At 49.0% G+C, this 20,126-nt stretch overlaps 1 protein-coding gene across 1 annotated transcript; it reads right to left on the bottom strand.

Moving 5' to 3' along the window:
• Positions 1-6,981: 6,981 nt before the first annotated feature.
• On the bottom strand, positions 6,982-7,377 carry LOC309524288 (notch-regulated ankyrin repeat-containing protein B-like; the record flags this gene model as incomplete). The annotated part of the gene is made up of 1 exon (XM_082208745.1): positions 6,982-7,377. Exon 1 carries the CDS (start codon positions 7,354-7,356, stop codon positions 6,982-6,984), a length of 375 nt encoding a protein of 124 aa, XP_082064871.1. The 5' UTR covers positions 7,357-7,377.
• Between the last annotated feature and the right edge of the window lie 12,749 nt (positions 7,378-20,126).

Below are 20,126 nucleotides of genomic sequence, written 5' to 3'. Positions count from 1 at the left end.
TATTTTCCACACACCCCCAATAGACATGAAATGGTATTTTCCCAAAAAAACAATTAATTCTCCCCCATTTTTAGACATTAAATGGTATTTTCCAAATATTTCCCCCCTTTTTCTAGACATGAAATGGTATTTTCCAAATATTTCCCCCCCCCCGTTTCCAGACATGAAATGGTATTTTCTACCCATATTCCCCCCCCGTTTCTAGATATTAAATGGTATTTTCCACACACCCCCAATAGACATGAAATGGTATTTCCCCCCCAAAAAACACAATTATTTCTAGATATTAAATGGTATTTTCCAATGAAAAATGCAAATATTTTCCCCTTTTTCTAGACATTAAATGGTATTTTCCAATGAAAAATGCAAATATTTCCCCCTTTTTCTAGACATTAAATGGTATTTTCCAATGAAAAATGCAAATATTTCCCCCCTTTTTCTAGACATGAAATGGTATTTTCCCCCAAAAAAACACAATTATTTCTAGATATTAAATGGTATTTTCCAATAAAAAATGCAAATATTTTCCCCTTTTTCTAGACATTAAATGGTATTTTCCAATGAAAAATGCAAATATTTCCCCCCTTTTTCTAGACATTAAATGGTATTTTCCAATGAAAAATGCAAATATTTCCCCCCTTTTTCTAGACATTAAATGGTATTTTCCAATAAAAAATGCAAATATTTCCCCCCTTTTTCTAGACATTAAATGGTATTTTCCAATACAAAATGCAAATATTTTCCCCCTTTTTCTAGACATTAAATGGTATTTTCCAAATATTTCCCCCCCTTTTTCTAGACATTAAATGGTATTTTCCAATGAAAAATGCAAATATTTCCCCCCTTTTTCTAGACATTAAATGGTATTTTCCAATGAAAAATGCAAATATTTCTCCCCTTTTTCTAGACATTAAATGGTATTTTCCAATGAAAAATGCAAATATTTCCCCCCTTTTTCTAGACATTAAATGGTATTTTCCAATGAAAAATGCAAATATTTCCCCCCTTTTTCTAGACATTAAATGGTATTTTCCAATACAAAATGCAAATATTTCCCCCCTTTTTCTAGACATTAAATGGTATTTTCCAATACAAAATGCAAATATTTCCCCCCTTTTTCTAGACATTAAATGGTATTTTCCAATACAAAATGCAAATATTTCCCCCCTTTTTCTAGACATTAAATGGTATTTTCCAATAAAAAATGCAAATATTTCTCCCCTCTTTCTAGATATTAAATGGTATTTTCCAATACAAAATGCAAATATTTCTCCCCTTTTTCTAGACATTAAATGGTATTTTCCAATGAAAAATGCAAATATTTCCCCCCTTTTTCTAGACATTAAATGGTATTTTCCAATGAAAAATGCAAATATTTCCCCCCTTTTTCTAGACATTAAATGGTATTTTCCAATACAAAATGCAAATATTTCCCCCCTTTTTCTAGACATTAAATGGTATTTTCCAATACAAAATGCAAATATTTCCCCCCTTTTTCTAGACATTAAATGGTATTTTCCAATACAAAATGCAAATATTTCCCCCCTTTTTCTAGACATTAAATGGTATTTTCCAATAAAAAATGCAAATATTTCTCCCCTCTTTCTAGACATTAAATGGTATTTTCCAATAAAAATGCAAATATTTCCCCCCTTTTTCTAGACATTAAATGGTATTTTCCAATGAAAAATGCAAATATTTCCCCCCTTTTTCTAGACATTAAATGGTATTTTCCAATGAAAAATGCAAATATTTCTCCCCTCTTTCTAGACATTAAATGGTATTTTCCAATAAAAATGCAAATATTTCCCCCCTTTTTCTAGACATTAAATGGTATTTTCCAATGAAAAATGCAAATATTTCCCCCCTTTTTCTAGACATTCAATGGTATTTTCCAATGAAAAATGCAAATATTTCCCCCCTTTTTCTAGACATTCAATGGTATTTTCCAAATATTTTCTCCCCTATTTCTAGACATTAAATGGTATTTTCCAGAATTGGGGTGGCAAATGTCAGAATTTGGTGGCTAATGTCAGAATTTGGGTGGCAAATGTCAGAAATTGGGGGGCAAAAGAGAGGGAAATGTCAGAATTGGGGTTGCAAATGTCAGAATTGGGGTGGGAAATGTCAGAATTTGGATGGCAAAGGTCAGAATTTGGGTGGCAAATGTCAGAATTTTGGGGGCAAAACAGGGAAATCTAAGAATTTGGGGGGCAAATGTCAGAATTTGGGGTCAAATGTCAGAATTTGGGTGGAAAATGTCATAATTGGGGTGGGAAATCTCAGAATTGGGGTGGGAAATGTCAGAATTGGGGTGGCAAATGTCAGGATTTGGGGGGCTAATGTCAGAATTTGGGTGGCAAATGTCAGAATTTCCCCCCTTTTTCTAGACATTAAATGGTATTTTCCAAATATATCCCCCCCTTTTCTAGACATTAAATGGTATTTTCCAGAATTTGGGTGGCAAATGTCAGAATTTGGGTGGGAAATGTCAGAATTTGGGGGGCAAAACGGGGAAATGTCAGAATTTGGGGGCAAATCTCAGAATTTGGGGCAAATGTCAGAATTTGGGTGGCAAATGTCAGAATTTGGGGGCAAATGTGAGAATTTGGGGGGAAAATGTCAGAATTTGGGGGGCAAAACGGGGAAATCTCAGAATTTGGGTGGGAAATGTCAGAATTTGGGGAGCAAAAGGGGGGAAATCTCAGAATTTGGGTGGCAAATGTCAGAATTTGGGGGCAAATTGGGGGGCAAAATTGACGGGGCAAAACAGGGGGAAATCTCAGAATTTGGGGAGCAAAAGGGAGGCAAATATTAGAATTTGGGGGGCAAAATGGGGTGAAATCTCAGAATTTGGGGGGCAAAATGGGGTGAAATCTCAGAATTTGGGGGGCAAAATGGGGTGAAATCTCAGAATTTGGGGGCAAATGTCAGAATTTGGGGGGCAAAACGGGGAAATCTCAGAATCTGGGGAGCAAAAGGGAGGCAAATCTTAGAATTTGGGGGGCAAAATGGGGTGAAATCTCAGAATTTGGGTGGCAAATGTCAGAATTTGGGGGCAAAACGGGGAAATCTCAGAATTTGGGGGACAAAACGGGGGGAAATCTCAGAATTTGGGTGGCAAATGTCAGAATTTGCTGGGAAATCTCAGAATTTGGGGGGCAAAACGGGGGAACATCTCCGAATCTGGCTGGCAAATGTCAGAATTTGCTGGGAAATCTCAGAATCTGGGCTGTTTTGGGGGGTCAATGCCCCCCAACAGAGGCAACACTGCGCAGCAAGAGAGGTAGATGGCGAGAGTAGGTGGCGGCGGGTTCAAGGCCTGCGCATAAGTCCTCGGTCCTGGGTTCGAGTCGTGCGCTTCCAACCGGCGCATGAAGTCCTTGGCAGCGGTGGGTTCGAGTCACGGGTTCGAGTCGTGCGCTTCCAACATGCGCATGAAGTCCTATGCAGTAGTGGGTTCGAGTCACAGGCTTCCGATGGGCGCATGGAGTCCTGGCCATGGGTTCGAGTTGTGCGCTTCCAACAGGCCCATTGAGTCCTGGCCATGGGTTCGAGTCGTGCGCTCCCAAAAGGCGCATGGAGTCCTGGCCATGGGTTCGAGTTGTGCGCTCCCAAAAGGCGCATGGAGTCCTGGCCATGGGTTCGAGTTGTGTGCTTCTAAGGGGCGCATGGAGTCCTGGCCATGGGTTCGAGTTGTGCGCTCCCCAAAGGCGCATGGGTGGGTTCAAGTCATGCGCTTCCAACAGGCCCATGGTCATGGGTTCGAGTCCTCAGCGGCCATCCAGTCTAACCCGCTTCCCCATGGCGGCGGGTGGCGGGTTCGAGTCATGCGCTTCCAAGGGGCGCATGAAGTCCTGGGTTCAAGCCGCGCACTTCCAAGGGGCGGATACGTCCTCGGCTGTGGGTTCAAGTCGTGCGCTTCCAACGGGCGCATAATTCCTCGGTTGTGGGTTCGACTCATGCGCTCCCCACAGGCCTATTAAATCCTCAGTTGTGGGTTCGAGTCATGCGCTTCCAAGGGGTGCATGAAGTCCTGGTCATGGGTTCAAGCTGTGCTGGGTGATGGGCGCTACTGCTGGGTGACGGGTTCGAGCGATGCGCTTCCCACAGGCGCATAAGTCCTTGGTGGCCGTGGGTGGTGGGTTCGAGTCACAGGCGCATGAAGTCCACGGCGGCGGCGGGTTCGAGTCAGGCGCTTCCAACAGGCACATGAAGTCCTGGCCATGGGTTCAAGTCATGCGCTTCCAACAGGCGCATGAAATCCCAGGTTGGGGGTTCAAGTCATGCGCTCCCAACCGCCCAATAACGTCCTGCAGTGGCGGGTCGTGGGTTCGAGTGATGCGCTTCCAAGGGGTGCATTAAGTCCTGGCCATGGGTTCAAGCTGCGCATTCCCAACAGGCCCATAAGTCCTCGGTTGTGGGTTCAAGTCATGCGCTTCCAATTGGCGCATCAAGTCCTGGCCATGGGTTCAAGTTGCACATACCCAACAGGCCCATAAGTCCTCGGTTGCGGGTTCGAGTTGCGCCCTTCTGATGGAGGCATTAAGTCCCTGGCAGTACTGAACATGGGTTCAAATAACAGGTGCATAAGTCCTTGGTTGTGGGTTCGAATGGTGCGCTCCCATTCAATCCCGGTCCTGGGTTCGAGTCATGCGCTTCCAAGTGGCCCATTCAGTCCTGGACATGGGTTCAAGTAACGGGCGCATAAGTCCTCAGTTGCGGGTTTCGACTCATGCGCCCCCCACAGGCCTCTTAAATCCTCAGTTGCGGGTTCAAGCCATGCGCTTCCTGGTCCTGGGTGCAGGTTGCGCACATAAAGTCGGTGGTGGGTTCGAATCATGCCCTTCGGAGGATCCTGGTCATGGGTTCGACTCATGCGCTCCCAACAGACCCATCAAGTCCTGGCTCTGGGTTCAAGTTGCACATGCCCAACAGCCACATGAAATCCTCGGTTGCGGGTTCAAGTTGCGCACTCCCAACAGCCCCATGAAATCCCCGGTCGTGGGTTCGAGTCATGCGCTTCCAACAGGCACATGATGCGCCCTCAACAGGCCCTCAGCAGTGGGCCCCCCAAAAAACAGTTCTGGGTTCGAGTCATGCGCTTGAAACAGGCGCATAAGTCCAGGCTGTGCACAAAAGTCCTCGGTTGTGGGTTCAAGTTGCGCTCTCCCAGCAGCCCCATTGAATCCCAGTTGTGGGTTCGACTCATGCGCTCCCAACCCGCCCGTCAAGTCCTGGCCATGGGTTCAAGTCGCGCATTCCCAACAGGCCCACAAGTCCATGGTTGTGGGTTCAAGTCGCACATTCCCAATCCCCGGTCGTGGGTTCGAGTCATGCGCTTCCAACAGGCACATAAGTCCCATAAGTCGTGGGTTGTGGGTTCAAGTGATGCGCTTCCAATGCATTAAGTAGTGGGTTGTGGGTTCAAATTGCGCACTCCCAACAGCCCCCTGAAATCCCCGGTCGTGGGTTCGAGTCATGCGCTTCCAACAGGCACATAAGTCCCATAAGTCGTGGGTTGTGGGTTCAGGTTATGCGCTTCCAATGCATTAAGTAGTGGGTTGTGGGTTCGAGTTATGCGCTTCCAATGCATTAAGTAGTGGGTTGTGGGTTCGAGTTATGCGCTTCCAATGCATTAAGTAGTGGGTTGTGGGTTCAAGTTATGCGCTTCCAATGCACTAAGTAGTGGGTTGTGGGTTCAAGTTATGCGCTTCCAATGCGTTAGGTCCTTGGCCATGGGTTCAACTTGCGCACTCCCAACAGCCCCATGAAATCCCAGTTGTGGGTTCAAGTCAGGCGCTTCCAACAGGCGCATGAAGTCGGTGGTGGGTTCAAGTCATGCGCTTCCAACAGGCACATCAAGTCGGTGGTGGGTTCAAATCCTGCGCTCCCAGCATTCCCATTAAATCCCCGGTTGCGGGTTCGAATCATGCGCTCCCAACAGACCCATGAAGCCCTGGCCATGGGTTCAAAGTGCGCACTCCCAACAGCCACATGAAATCCTCCGTCGCGGGTTCAAGTCATGCGCTCCCCACAAAGTCCTGGCCGTGGGTTCGAATCACACCCTTCCCACAGGCACATAAGTCCTCACTGGTAGTGGGTTCAAGTCATGCGCTTCCAACGCATTAAGTCCTTGGCCATGGGTTCAAATTGCGCCTATGAAACCCCAGTTGTGGGTTCAAGTCATGCGCTTCCAATGCATTAAGTCCTGGGCCACGGGTTCAAATTGCGCCCATGAAACCCCAGTTGTGGGTTCAAGTTGTGCGCTCCCAACATGCCCTGGCCATGGCTTCGAGACATGCGCTTCCAAGCGGCGCATAAGTCCTCGGCTGTGGGTTCAAATCGCACCCTTCTAAGGGGCGCATGAAGTCCTTGGCCATGGGTTCAGCTTGCGCACTCCCAACAAGTTGTGCGCTCCCAACATGCCCCTTAAGTCCTGGCCACGGGTTCGAGTCACGCACTTCCAAGTGGCGCATAAGTCCTGGGTTGCGGGTTCAAATCGCACCCTTCTAATGGGCGCATGAAGTCCTTGCACGCTCCCATCAAGTCCCAGTGGCGGGTTCAAACCGCAGATTCCCAACAACCCCGTGAAATCCCAAGCCATGCGCTTCCAAGCGGCGCACAAGTCCTCGGTTGCGGGTTCAAGTCATGCGCTCCCAACCGCCCAATAACGTCCACTGCGGTGGCGGGTTGTGGGTTCGAGTGATGCGCTTCCAAGTGGCCCATGAAGTCCTGGACATGGGTTCAAGTCACAGGCGCATAAGTCCTCAGTTGTGGGTTCGACATGGGTTCAAGTCACAGGCGCATAAGTCCTCAGTTGTGGGTTCAACTCATGCGCTCCCCACAGGCCTCCGTTGTGGGTTCAAGCCATGCGCTTCCAAGGAGCACGTGAAGTCCCGGGTGCAAGTTGCGCACCTAAAGTCGGTGGTGGGTCATGCGCTCCCAACGTGCGCGTCCGATCCTCGCACGGCGCCGGGTTCAAGTCCCGCCCCCTCCTCCCGCCCCGCCCCCCCGGGCCTTGGCCACCAGGTAGAGCACTATATCCTGGTGCCCCGAAAAGGCCGCCATGTGCAATGCGCTCCAGCCGTCCCTGTTAGCCAATCGCACGTCGGCTCCAAAGCGCACCAGTAGTTTCACGAGTTCCAGGTTCCCGTCGCTCACCGATTGGTGCAAAGCGGTTTGGCCCTCGGGCCCGAAGGCGTTCACGTTGAATTCGCACGAGTTCATGGTGCGCAGCAGGGCGTGGACGGCGGCCGTGTTCCCCGTGCGCACGGCGTCCCGGAAGAGGCGCTCGCCGGGCGCGGGGGGCGGGGACAAGGGGGGCGGGGGGGAGGGGAGCTCGGCTTGGTTCATGGTGCGAGGGGCGCGGGTGCGAGGGTTCGGGTGCGAGGATTTGGAGAATTCTGGCTTCTGGGTGCGAGGATTCGGAGTTTGGTGCGCCGGGTGCGAGGATTCGGAGTTGAGTGCGCCGGGTGCGAGGATTTGAAAGATTCTGGGTTCTGGGTTCGAGGATTGGTGCGCCAGAGGATTCTGGGTTCTGGGTTCGAGGAGTCAAAGGATTCTGGGTGCGAGGGTTTGGAGAATTCTGGGTTCTGGCTCTGGGTTCGAGGATTAGTGCGCCGGGTGCGAGGATTCGAAGGATTCTGGGTTCTGGGATTCGAAGGATTCTGGGTTCTGGGTGCGAGGATTCGAAGGGTTCGGGGTTCTGGGTTCAAGGATTCGGAGTTGAGTGCGCCGGGTGCGAGGATTTGAAAGATTCTGGGTTCTGGGTTCGAGGATTTGGAGGATTCTGGGTTCTGGGTGCGAGGATTCGAAGGGTTCGGGGTTCGAGGATTCGGAGTTGAGTGCGCCGGGTGCGAGGATTAGTGCGCCGGGTGCGAGGATTCGAAGGGTTCTGGGTTCTGGGTTCGAGGATTCGGAGTGGAGTGCGCCGGGTGCGAGGATTCGAAGGATTCTGGGTTTGGGTTCGAGGATTAGTGCGCCGGGTGCGAGGATTTGAAGGATTCTGGGTTCTGGGTTCGAGGATTCGGAGTTGAGTGCGCCGGGTGCGAGGATTCGAAGGATTCTGGGTTTGGGTTCGAGGATTAGTGCGCCGGGTGCGAGGATTTGAAGGATTCTGGGTTCTGGGTTCGAGGATTAGTGCGCCGGGTGCGAGGATTTGAAGGATTCTGGGTTCTGGGTGCGAGGATTCGGAGTTGAGTGCGCCGGGTGCGAGGATTTGAAGGATTCTGGGTGCGAGGATTAGTGCCCCGGGTGCGAGGATTCGAAGCCTTCTGGGTTCTGGCGCCGGGTTCAAGGATTTGGAGAATTCTGGGTTCTGGCTCTGGGTGTGAGGATTAGTGCGCCGGGTGTGAGGATTTGAAGGGTTCGGGGTTCTGGGTGCGAGGATTCGGAGTTGAGTGCGCCGGGTGCGAGGATTAGTGCGCCGGGTGCGAGGAGTCGGAGGGTTCGGGGTTCTGGGTGCGAGGATTTGGAGAATTCGGGGTTCTGGGTTCGAGGATTTGGAGTTGAGTGCGCCGGGTGCGAGGATTCGAAGGCTTCTGGGTTCTGGCCCTGGGTTCGAGGATTTGGAGTTTAGTGCGCCGGATGCAAGGATTCGAAGGATTCTGGGTTCTGGGTTCGAGGATTAGTGCGCTGGGTGCGAGGATTTGGAGAATTCTGGGTTCTGGCTCTGGGTTCGAGGATTAGTGCGCCGGGTGCGAGGATTCGAAGCCTTCTGGGTTCTGGCTCTGGGTTCAAGGACTTGGAGAATTCTGGGTTCTGGGTTCGAGGATTCGGAGTTTAGTGCGCTGGGTGCGAGGATTCGAAGCCTTTGGGGTTCTGGCTCTGGGTTCGAGGATTTGGAGATTTCTCGGTTCAGGGTTCGAGGATTTGGAGATTTCTGGGTTCTGGGTTCGAGGATTTGGTGAATTCTGGGTTCTGGCGCCGGGTTCAAGGATTCAGAGTTTAGTGCGCCGGGTGCGAGGATTCAAAGGATTCTGGGTTCTGGGTTCGAGGATTAGTGCGCCAGGGGATTCTGGGTTCTGGGTTCGAGGATTCAAAGGATTCTGGGTTCAAGGATTTGGAGAATTCCAGGTTCTGGCGCCGGGTTCGAGGATTAGTGCGCCGGGTTCAAGGATTTGGAGAATTCTGGGTTCTGGCGCCGGGTTCGAGGGTTCGGAGTTTGGTGCGAGGATTCGAAGGGTTCTGGGTGCGAGGATTTGGAGAAATCTGGATTCTGGCTCTGGGTTCAAGGATTAGTGCGCCGGGTGCGAGGATTTGGAGGATTCTGGGTTCTGTGTTCGAGGATTCGGAGTTTAGTGCGCTGGGTGCGAGGATTCAAAGCCTTCTGGGTTCCGGTTCTGGGTTCGAGGATTTGGGTTCGAGGATTCTGGGTTCGAGGGTTTGAAGGCTTCTGGATTCTGGCTCTGGGTTCGAGGATTCGGAGTTGAGTGCGCCGGGTGCGAGGATTCGAAGGATTCTGGGTGCGAGGATTTGGAGATTTCTGGGTTCTGGGTTCGAGGATTTGGAGAATTCTGGATTCCGGCTCCGGGTTCGAGGATTCGGAGCGTTCCGGGAGCTTAAGGGTTCAGTGGGGTGGGGAGGTTAGGGACCCGCCAGCCAATGGGATAAAGAGGTTAGGGACCCCCCACCCAATGGGGTCAGGAGGTTAGGGACCCCCCAATGGGGTGAGTTGGGGGTTAAAGACCTCCCCCCCGCTAGCCCCGCCTGGTTAAGGACCCTGCTATGGGGAGTTAAGGACCTCCCAATGGGCTAAGTTGGGGGTTAAAGACCCCAGCTGGTTAAGGTTAAGGACCCCACCCAATGGGATCAGGAGGTTAGGGACCCCCCAATGGGGTGAGTTGGGGGTTAAAGACCTCCCCCCCAGTAGCCCCGCCCGGTTAAGGACCCTTCGGGTTCGGGGCTTTGCGGGAGGGAAAGGGTTAAGGACCTCACCAATGGGGGAGTTTGGGGTTAAAGACCCCGCCGCCACCCGTTAGAGTCCTGTCTTGATCCCGGGTTCAGGGGTTAAAGACCTCCCTGAGTGGGCTAAGAAGGTTCCGGAAGGGAGTATGGGGTTAAAGACCCCCCCCAGGGTTAAGGACCCCTCAATGGGCCCAGGAGGTTAAAGACCCCACCACCCGCTGGTTAAGGTACTAAAAGGGAGTTGAGGGTTCGAGGCGTTCCGAGTTAGGGACCCCCTGCGGCAGGGGGGAGGGGGTTAAAGACCCCCCCAGGCCGAGGTTAGAGCCCCGCCCGGGGGGGTGCTAGCAGGGAGGTTCTGGGTTCGAGGAGGCGGGTTCGAGAGGAGGGGTTAGAGACCTCCCTCAAGGGGTGAAGAAAGTTCCGGAAGGGAGGCGCTCCAAGTTAGGGACCCCCTAGTTAGGGACTGGGGGAAGGAGATTCCGGAAGGGGGTTCGGGGTTAAAGACCTCCCCCCACCTGATTAGGGACCTTCCAAGGGGGAGTTAACCCCCCTCAATCCGTTAAGGACCCCCCACCCAATGGGATAGAGAGGTTGGGGAAGGGAGTTAGAGCCCTGTCTTCGGCCCGGGTTCAGGGGTTAAAGACCTCCCAGAGTGGGTTAAGGACCCTCCCTCAATGGGTTAAGGAGGTTAGGGAAGGGAGTTTCGGGTTACAGACCCCACTAGCAGACACCCAGTTAAGGACCCACCCGGTTAAGGACCCTGCAAGGGGGAGTGAAGGCCGATCTTAGAGCCCCCCCCCCGTGTGTGCTAGAGACCCTCTGGCAGGGGGTGAAAGGGTTAAAGACCTCCCTTGGTGGGTTAAGGAGGTTGGGGAAGGGAGTCAGGGGTTAAAGACCTCACTCCACCCGGTTAAGGACCTTCCAAGGGGGGAGTTAAGGACCCACCCGGTTAAGGACGCCTCAAGGGGGAGTTAGAGCCCCGTGGGGGAGTGCTAGAGACCCTCTGGCAGGGGGGTGGGAGGGAAAGGGTTAAGGAGGAGGGGTTAAAGACCCACCTCAATCTGTTAAGGAGGTTAAGGACCCCCCCCACCCAATGGGATAGAGAGGTTAGGGAAGGGAGTTTGGGGTTAAAGACCCCAGCAGCAGCACCACCTTAACCCGGGGGAGTTAAGGACCCCCCCTCAATGGGTTAAGGAGGTTAGGGAAGGGGGTTGAGGGTTAAAGACCTCCCCCCACCTGGTTAAGGACCCTGCAAGGGGGAGTGAAGGCTGATCTTAGAGCCCCCCGTGTGTGCTAGAGACCCTCTGGCAGGGGGTGGGAGGTCAAGGGTTAAAGACCCCCCTGAGTGGGCTAAGGTGGTTAGGAAAGAGAGTTAAGGACCTTCCAAGGGGGAGTTAAGGACCCCCCCCTCAATGGGTTAAGGAGGTTAGGGAAGGGAGTTTGGGGTTAAAGACCTCCCCCCACCTGGTTAAAGACGGGCCAAGGGGGAGTTAAGGACCCACCCGGTTAAGGACCCTGCAAGGGGGAGTGTGTGCTAGAGACCCTCTGGCAGGGGGTGGGAGGGAAAGGGTTAAAGACCTCCCCCCGCCCGGTTAAAGACCCTCCAAGGGGGGGTTAAGGCTGTGCTTAGAGCCCCATGGGGGGATGGGGTGCTAGCTTTGAGGCAGAGAGGAGGGGGGGTTAGGGAGGGGGGGTTAAAGACCCCTCTCAATGGGTTCAGGGTTCAAGAACTCCGAGTTAAAGACCCCCCAATGGGTTAAAATCGCTCCGAGTTAAAGACCCCACCACAATGGGTTCAGGGTTCAAGACACCCCCCCAGTTAAAGACCCACCCCCAATGGGATCAAGGGAGTCGAGGGTTCAAGACTGGTTAGGGACCCTCCCGGGGGGGGGAGTTAAGGACCCTCTACTTTCCCATCAAGGGAGAGAGTTAAAGACCTGCCTGGGGGGGGGAACCGGGGGATAGAGACCCCCCCTTCCCAGTTTGGACTGGTTTAAAGTGGGGAGAGAAGGGGGTTAGGGACGCCGCTAAGAGACCCCCCTCCCTGGTTCCTAAAAGGGGGGAGAAGGGGGTTAGGGACGCCGCTTAGAGACCCCCCTCCCTGGTTCCTAAAAGGGGGGAGAAGGGGGTTAGGGACGCCTTTTAGAGACCCCCCCTTCCCAGTTTGGACTGGTTTATACTGGGGGGAGACAGAAAGGGGTTAAGGACGCCTTTTAGAAACCCCCCCTTCCCAGTTTGGACTGGTTTAAAGTGGCGAGAGAAGGGGGTTAAGCACGCCGTTTAGAGACCCCCCCTTCCCAGTTTCAAGTGGAAAGAAAGGGGTTAAGGACGCCTCTTAGAGACCCCCCCTTCCCAGTTTGGACTGGTTTAAAGTGGTTTAAAGTGGGGGGGGAGACAGACAGAAAGGGGTTAAGGACGCCTCTTAGAGACCCCCCTTCCCAGTTTGGACTGGTTTATACTGGGGGGGGAGACAGACAGAAAGGGGTTAAGGACGCCTCTTAGAGACCCCCCCTTCCCAGTTTGGACTGGTTTAAAGTGGTTTAAAGTGGGGGGGGAGACAGACAGAAAGGGGTTAAGGACGCCTTTTAGAGACCCCCCTTCCCAGTTTGGACTGGTTTATACTGGGGGGGAGACAGACAGAAAGGGGTTAAGGACGCCTTTTAGAGACCCCCCTTCCCAGTTTGGACTGGTTTATACTGGGGGGGGAGAGAGACAGAAAGGGGTTAAGGACGCCTCTTAGAGACCCCCCTTCCCAGTTTGGACTGGTTTAAAGTGGGGGGGGAGAGAGACAGAAAGGGGTTAAGGACGCCTCTTAGAGACCCCCCCTTCCCAGTTTGGACTGGTTTATACTGGGGGGAGACAGAAAGGGGTTAAGGACGCCTCTTAGAGACCCCCCTTCCCAGTTTGGACTGGTTTAAAGTGGGGGGGGAGAGAGACAGACAGAAAGGGGTTAAGGACGCCCCTTAGGGACCCCCCCTCCTCCTCCCTCCCTCCCGCCCCCCCTCCCCCTAGTCCTCTCTCTAGTCCGCCCACAAGCCGCCGCCCCCCCCTCCTCCCTCTAAGTCCTCCGCCCGGTCCGCTCCCTTTCAATGGGAAATTGTGTGTGGGGGGGGAGAGATTGGGGGGTGAACCTTCGTCCGTCCGGCTCCTCCTCTTTCCTCTGGGGAGGGGGGCGAACCCCCCAAATTAATCCCTCCTCCGGATCCGACCCCCCCCTCCTTGTAGTCCTCCGCACGGTCCGCTCCCTTTCCCAGGGGAGAATTTTTTTTTTTGGGGGGGGGGAATCGGGGTGAACCTTCGTCCGTTCGGCTCCTCTTTCCGGGCGTTGGGGGGGGGGCGAACCCCCAAAAATTAATTCCTCCGGATCAAGGCCCGGCCCCCCCCCTTGTCCTTCTAGTCCTCCGCCCGGTCCGCTCCCTTTCCCAGGGGGGAGGATTTATGGGGGGGGGGCTTCGTCTCCTCGCCGGCTGCTGCTCCTCCTCCTCTTCCTCCTCCTTTCGCGGGGGGGGCGAACCCCCCAAAACAATTCCTCCGGATCAAGGCGCCCCCCCTCCTTGCAGTCCTCCGCGCGGTCCGCTCCCTTCCCAGCAGGGGGGGGGGAGAAAGAATTTCTTTTAAGGGGGGGGGCGATTCGTCTCCTCGGCGGCTCCTCTTCCTCTAGGGGGGGGCAGGCGAACCCCCCCAAAAACTCCTCCGGATCCGACCCCCCCCCCTAGTCCTCCGCGCGGTCCGATCCCTTCCCAGGGGGGAGAATTTCTTTTAAGGGGGGATCGGGGCTTCGGGAAGCTTCGTCTCCTCTTCCTCGGGGGGGGGGCGAACCCCCAAAATTAATTCCTCCGGATCCGACCCCCCCCTCCTTGTAGTCCTCCGCGCAGTCCGCTCCCTTTCCCAGGAAGGATTTTTTTTTGGGGGGGGGGAGATCGGGGCTTCGGGAAAGCTTCGCCTCCTCTTCCTCCTCCTTTCGGGGTGTGGGGGGCGCCCCCCCAAAACACTCCTATGGATCCGACCCCCCCCCTCTCTCCTTGTAGTCCTCCGCCTGGTCCGCTCCCTTTCCCAGGGAGGATTTGGGGGGGATCGGGGCTCCGGGAAGCTTCGTCTTCTTGTCTGCTCCTTCCCTTGCGCCCCCCAAATCAGGGGGTTCAGGATCGGTCCCTTTCCGACGCCCCCCCTTTTAAAATAGGGGGCGATTTGCTACTGCGCATGCGCCGCCTCCGCCTCCGCCGCTTCGCCTCCGACTGAGCTTCGCCTTCGCTTCTCCCGTCGCCTTATCATTTGCATGCCGGCTCCCCATTGGCCCGCCCGCCCGTTCCCAGGCTTCCCATTGGCTGCCGGGCGTTCCCAGGGTTCGGAGGCTGCGGATTGGCTGCGGCGCGGCCGGCGGGGAAGGAGAGGCGCTGATTGGCTGCGGCGCGCGGGGATGGAACGTTGGGGGGGGGAAAGGGAGGCGCCTTTGGGATTCCCAGGCTATTTATTATTATTATTATTATTATTATTATTATTATTATTATTATTATTATTATTGCTCTATTTTTTGACTTGACATTTTAAAGGACTATTAATGACGATTTTTATCACTATTCCTTTATTATTATTATTAATATTTCTTTATTATTATTAATATTTCTTTATTATTATTATTTCTTTATTATTATTATTATTATTATTATTATTATTATTATTATTATTATTATTGCTATCTTTTTTTGACTTACTGTTATTTTTCGACATGGCATTTTTATGGACTATTAATGACCATTTTTATCACTATTACTTTATTATTATTATTAATATTTCTTTTTTATTATTATTTCTTTATTATTATTATTATTATTATATCTTTATTATTATTATTATTATTATGGCTCTATTTCTTTGACATACTGTTATTTTTCGACCTGACATTTTGAAGGACCATTAATGACAATTTTATTCACTATTACTTTGTTATTATTATTAATATTTCTTTTTTATTATTATTATTTCATCATCATCATTATTATTATTATTATTGCTACATTTTTTTGACTTACTGTTATTTTTCGACATGACATTTTTAAGGACTATCAATGGCAATTTTTATCACTATTACTTTATTATTATTAATAATATTTCTTTATTATTATTATTATTATTATTATTATTGCTATATTTTCTTGACTTACTGTTATTTTTCGACATGACATTTTTAAGGACTATTAATGACCATTTTTAGCACTATTACATTATTATTATTATTATTATTATTATTATTATTATTATTATTATTTCTTTATTATTATTATTATTATTATTACATTATATTGTTTATATTTTTATCCCTATCTTTTATTGTTCTTATTGCTACATTATTACATTTATTATTTACATTTTATTACGATTTTGATCACGATTTTTATTTTAATCGGGCAAGGCCTGCGAAATAATGGCGCCACATTTGGTGGGGTGTAAATGATATTTTCCATTATTATTATTATTATTATTATTATTATTATTATTATTATTATTATTATTATTTTCCCGAAGCTCCAACGTGATGGCCGCCTGCCAAAAATATAATAATAATTCCACAAGGACTTTTCCGGCTTTTATTTTGCAGGGAGAAAATCGCACGAATTTCGTCGCCATCCGACAAGCGAGGAAATACGGAATAAAAATGACTTTTGAAACAAAATCGCACCAGAAATCTTCGCAATAAATAAGCATCTTCTTCAAGAAAGAATTGCAAATTTTCCGTCTCCGCCGAAGAATTTTATTTTATTCCGCACCGACCAATAAACCCCACTTCCTTCATTGTGTCCTATTAATATTATTATTATTATTATTAAATAATTACGACTTTTCAATAGTTTCTGATTTTCAGCTGCCAGCCTCTTTCTATTCCCTCCCTTTTCCCCCCAGGGACTTTTTATTTTCTTATTATTAAACTTTTTTTATTTTATTATTTAACGTTTTATTATTTTCTTTCCACCACCCCCCTTCCTTTTCCAGAGACTTTTTATTTTATTATTATTTGACGATTTATCCCTTTTCAAACGTTCCCCTTCGGCCTTCGCTTTCTGTCCCCTCCTACTGAGGGCTTGTTTGATGATTTTTAATAATTTTTAATAATAATAATATGACGATGCTCTAATTTTTAAATATTTAATAATATGGTGATGCTCTGATCTTTAAATATTTAATCATAATATGACGCTCTGATCTTTAAATATTTAATAATATCAGAATGCTCCCGTTATTAAATACTTAATAATAATATGACGCTCTGATCTTTAAATATTTAATAATAATATGACGCTCTAATCTTTAAATATTTAAGAATATCAGGATTCTCCCGTTATTAAATATTTAATAATAATATGATGCTCTAATTTTTAAATATTTACTAATAATATGACGCTCTAATCTTTAAGTATTTAAGAATATCAGGATTCTCCCGTTATTAAATATTTAATAATAATATGACGCTCAGATTTTTAAATATTTAATAATATCAGGATGCTCCCGTTATTAAATATTTAATAATAACATGACACTCTAATCTTTAAATATTTAATAATATTAGGATGCTCTGATTTCTGAATAATAACATCATGCGCTAATTTTTAAATGTTAAAAAAAAAAGAAAAAAAGAGGAAAAAAAATTCTAAATAGATTAAAATTTAAGGTTATTAGAAATATACCTTCAGATTAAGGACTAGCATGTAAGAATGAGGGAAAGAAATTGCTGAGCGAAATAAATTGGAAATAAAAAAAGGTCCAGGAAATAAAAAAGTTGGAATTTTTTAACTGTCTTTTATTTTTGTCTCTTTTCTTTTTCTTTTTGTAATAATATGAAAATTTCAATGAATATTTATTAAAAAAATTTAAATGTTTAATAGCATGACGACGCTCCAGTTTTTAAATATTGAAGATGATGCCCTAATTTTAAAATACTTAAGAACAATAGCATGCCCTAATTTTTAAATACTAAATAATACGATGCTCTGATTTTTAAATAGTTAATCATCATCATATGAGGACGCCCTAATTTTTAAATAATACTAGTAACAGGATAATGCCCTAATTTTTAAATATTGAATAATAATATGATGTTCCAATTTTTAAATGCTGAATAATATCATCACGATGATCTGATTTTTACTTAATAATAATCCCGTGCCCCAATTTTTAATTACTTAATAATAATAGGCTTTTAAATTTTTAATAATAATAATAGGACTATGATGATGCATTAGAGTTTCATATTCTAAATGGGAGCATTATACTATTTTTATTATTAAATAGTTAAGAAATAGAGTTTCCTATTCTGATTAAATCTTTAAAAATCGGAGCATTATACTATTTTTATTATTATATTATTATTATTTGTTATTATTTTATTATTTTTATTCTGATAAGATCTAATCAGAATACGATGCTCTAGTTCTTAACGATTTCATAATAAAAATCATATAATGCTCCGATTTTTAAAGATTTAATCAGAATATGAATTATTGGAGCATTATATGATTTTTATTATGAAATAGTTAAGAATTACGGCACCGTATTCTCATTAAATCTTTAAAAATGGGAGCATTATATACCGTGAATTTTATTATGAAATAGTTAAGAGTTAGAGCATTATATTCGGATTAAATCTTTAAAAATGGGAGCATGATATGATTTTTATTATGAAATAGTTAAGAATTAGAGCATCGTATTCTGAATAAATCTTTAAAAATGGGAGCATTCTATTATTTTTATTCTTAAATAGTTCAGAATTAGACCATATTCTGATTGACTCTTTAAAAATGGGAGCCTAATCTTATTTTTATTCTGAAATAGCTAAGAATGAGAGCATCGTATTCTGATTAAATCTTTAAAAATGGGAGCATGATATGATTTTTATTATGAAATAGTTAAGAATTAGAGCATCGTATTCTGAATAAATCTTTAAAAATGGGAGCATTCTATTATTTTTATTCTTAAATAGTTCAGAATTAGACCATATTCTGATTGACTCTTTAAAAATGGGAGCCTAATCTTATTTTTATTCTGAAATAGCTAAGAATGAGAGCACCGTATTCTGATTAAATCTTTAAAAATGGGAGCATGATATGATTTTTATTATGAAATAGTTCAGAATTAGAGCATCATATTTAAAAATCGGAGCATATTATACTGAAAATAGTATAATGTTCCAATTTTTAAAGGTTTAATCCGAATCTAATGCTCTAACTCTTAACTATTTAATAATAAAAATAGTATAATGTTCCAGTTTTTAAATATTTTCCCCCTTTTTCTTTCCCAAACTCTTTTCTTCCATCTCCCCCCTTCCTTTTCCCCCCAGGGACTGCCTAAAAGCGGCTTTAAAATCCGATTTTCCCCCCCTTTGAAAAGGCCATTGAGAAAGGTCGCCCCATTCATTCCCTCGCTTGACTGCCTTCCCATTCATGAACGGGGCGGCCATGCCCTTATATGGGCATCGGGGGGGCGTGTCGGGCCGGCGGGCTCATTAGCATAGCGGCGAAGCGGAGCGTGGGAAAGTCTGGGTCGTTTTTTCCCACGCTCGGGGGGGGAAAGAAAGAGGCGCGGCTGGGAAAAAAGGGGGGGAGGGAGGGAGGGGTGGGGAAGGGGAGGGGTGGGAAAAGGGAGGGGAGGGAGGAGGGAGAGTGACGGGGAGGGAAAGAGGGAGGGGGAGGGAGGGGGAGGGGGAGGAGGGAAGGATGGGAAAATAAGAGGGGAGGGGGAGGAGGGAGTGGGGGGGAGATTGACGGGGAAAACGGGGGGGAGGGAGGGGTGGGAAAAGGGAGGGGTGGGAAAAGGGAGGGGGAGGAGGGAGGGGGGAAAGAGGGAGAGTGACGGGGAGGGAGGGGGAGGGAAAGAGGGAGGGGGAGAAGGAGAAGGAGGGAGGGGTGGGAAAAGGGAGGGGGAGGAGGGAAAGAGGAGAGTGACGGGGAAAGGGGGAGTGGGGGGGAGAGGAGGGAAGGAGGGAGGGGTGGGAAAAGGGAGGGGAGGAGGGAGGAGGGAAAGAGGGAGGGGAAGAGGGAGAGTGACGGGGAGGAGGGGGACGTGGGAAAATAGGAGGGGAGGGGAGGGGGAGGGAGGGTGGGGAAAGGGAGGGGAGGAGGGAGGGGGAAAGAGGGAGAGTGACGGGGAGGGAGGGGGAGGGAAAGAGGGAGGGGAGGGGAGAAGGGAGAAGGAGGGAGGGGTGGGAAAAGGGAGGGGGAGGAGGGAAAGAGGGAGGGGAAGAGGGAGAGTGACGGGGAGGGAGGGGGACGTGGGAAAATAGGAGGGGAGGGGGAGGGGGAGGGAGGGTGGGGAAAGGGAGGGGAGGAGGGAAAGGGGGAGTGGGGGGAAAGAGGGAGGGGGGAGGGAAGGATGGGAAAATAAGAGGGGAGGGGAGGGGAGAAGGAGGGGGAAGAGGGAGAGTGACGGGGAGGGAGGGGGAGGGGAGGGGGGAGGGAACGTGGGAAAATAAGAGGGGAGGGGAGAAGGAGGGAGGGGTGGGGAAAGAGGGAGAGTGACGGGGGAGGGGAGAAGGAGGGAGGGGTGGGAAAGGGAGGGGGAGGAGGGAAAGGGGGAGTGGGGAAAGAGGGAGGGGGAGGGAAGGATGGGAAAATAAGAGGGGAGGGGAGGGGGAGAAGGAGGGGGAAGAGGGAGAGTGACGGGGAGGGGGGGAGGGAGGGGAGGGGGGAGGGAACGTGGGAAAATAGAGGGGAGGGAGAAGGAGGGAGGGGTGGGGAAAGAGGGAGAGTGACGGGGAGGGAGGGGAGGGAAAGAGGGAGGGAGGGGAGGGGACGTGGGAATAGTAGGGAGGGGGGAAAGGGGGAGGGGAAAGAGGGAGGGGGGAGGGAAGGATGGGAAAATAAGAGGGGAGGGGAGGGGGAGAAGGAGGGGGAAGAGGGAGAGTGACGGGGAGGGAGGGGAGGAGGGAGGGGGGAGGGAACGTGGGGAAAATAAGAGGGGAGGGAGAAGGAGGGAGGGTGGGGAAAGGGAGAGTGACGGGAGGGAGGGGAGGGAAAGAGGGAGGAGGGGAGGGGAACGTGGGAAAATAGTAGGGGAGGGGGAAGGGGGAGTGGGGGAAAGAGGGAGGGGGGAGGGAAGGATGGGAAAATAAGAGGGGAGGGGAGGGGAGAAGGAGGGGGAAGAGGGAGAGTGACGGGGAGGGAGGGGGGAGGAGGGGAGGGGGGAGGAACGTGGGAAAATAAGAGGGGAGGGGAGAAGGAGGGAGGGGT

This window comes from Podarcis vaucheri (genome assembly GCF_965113315.1).
Source record: "Podarcis vaucheri genome assembly, chromosome: Z".
NCBI lineage: Eukaryota > Metazoa > Chordata > Lepidosauria > Squamata > Lacertidae > Podarcis > Podarcis vaucheri.
This window is presented reverse-complemented; position numbering and strand designations above follow the sequence as displayed.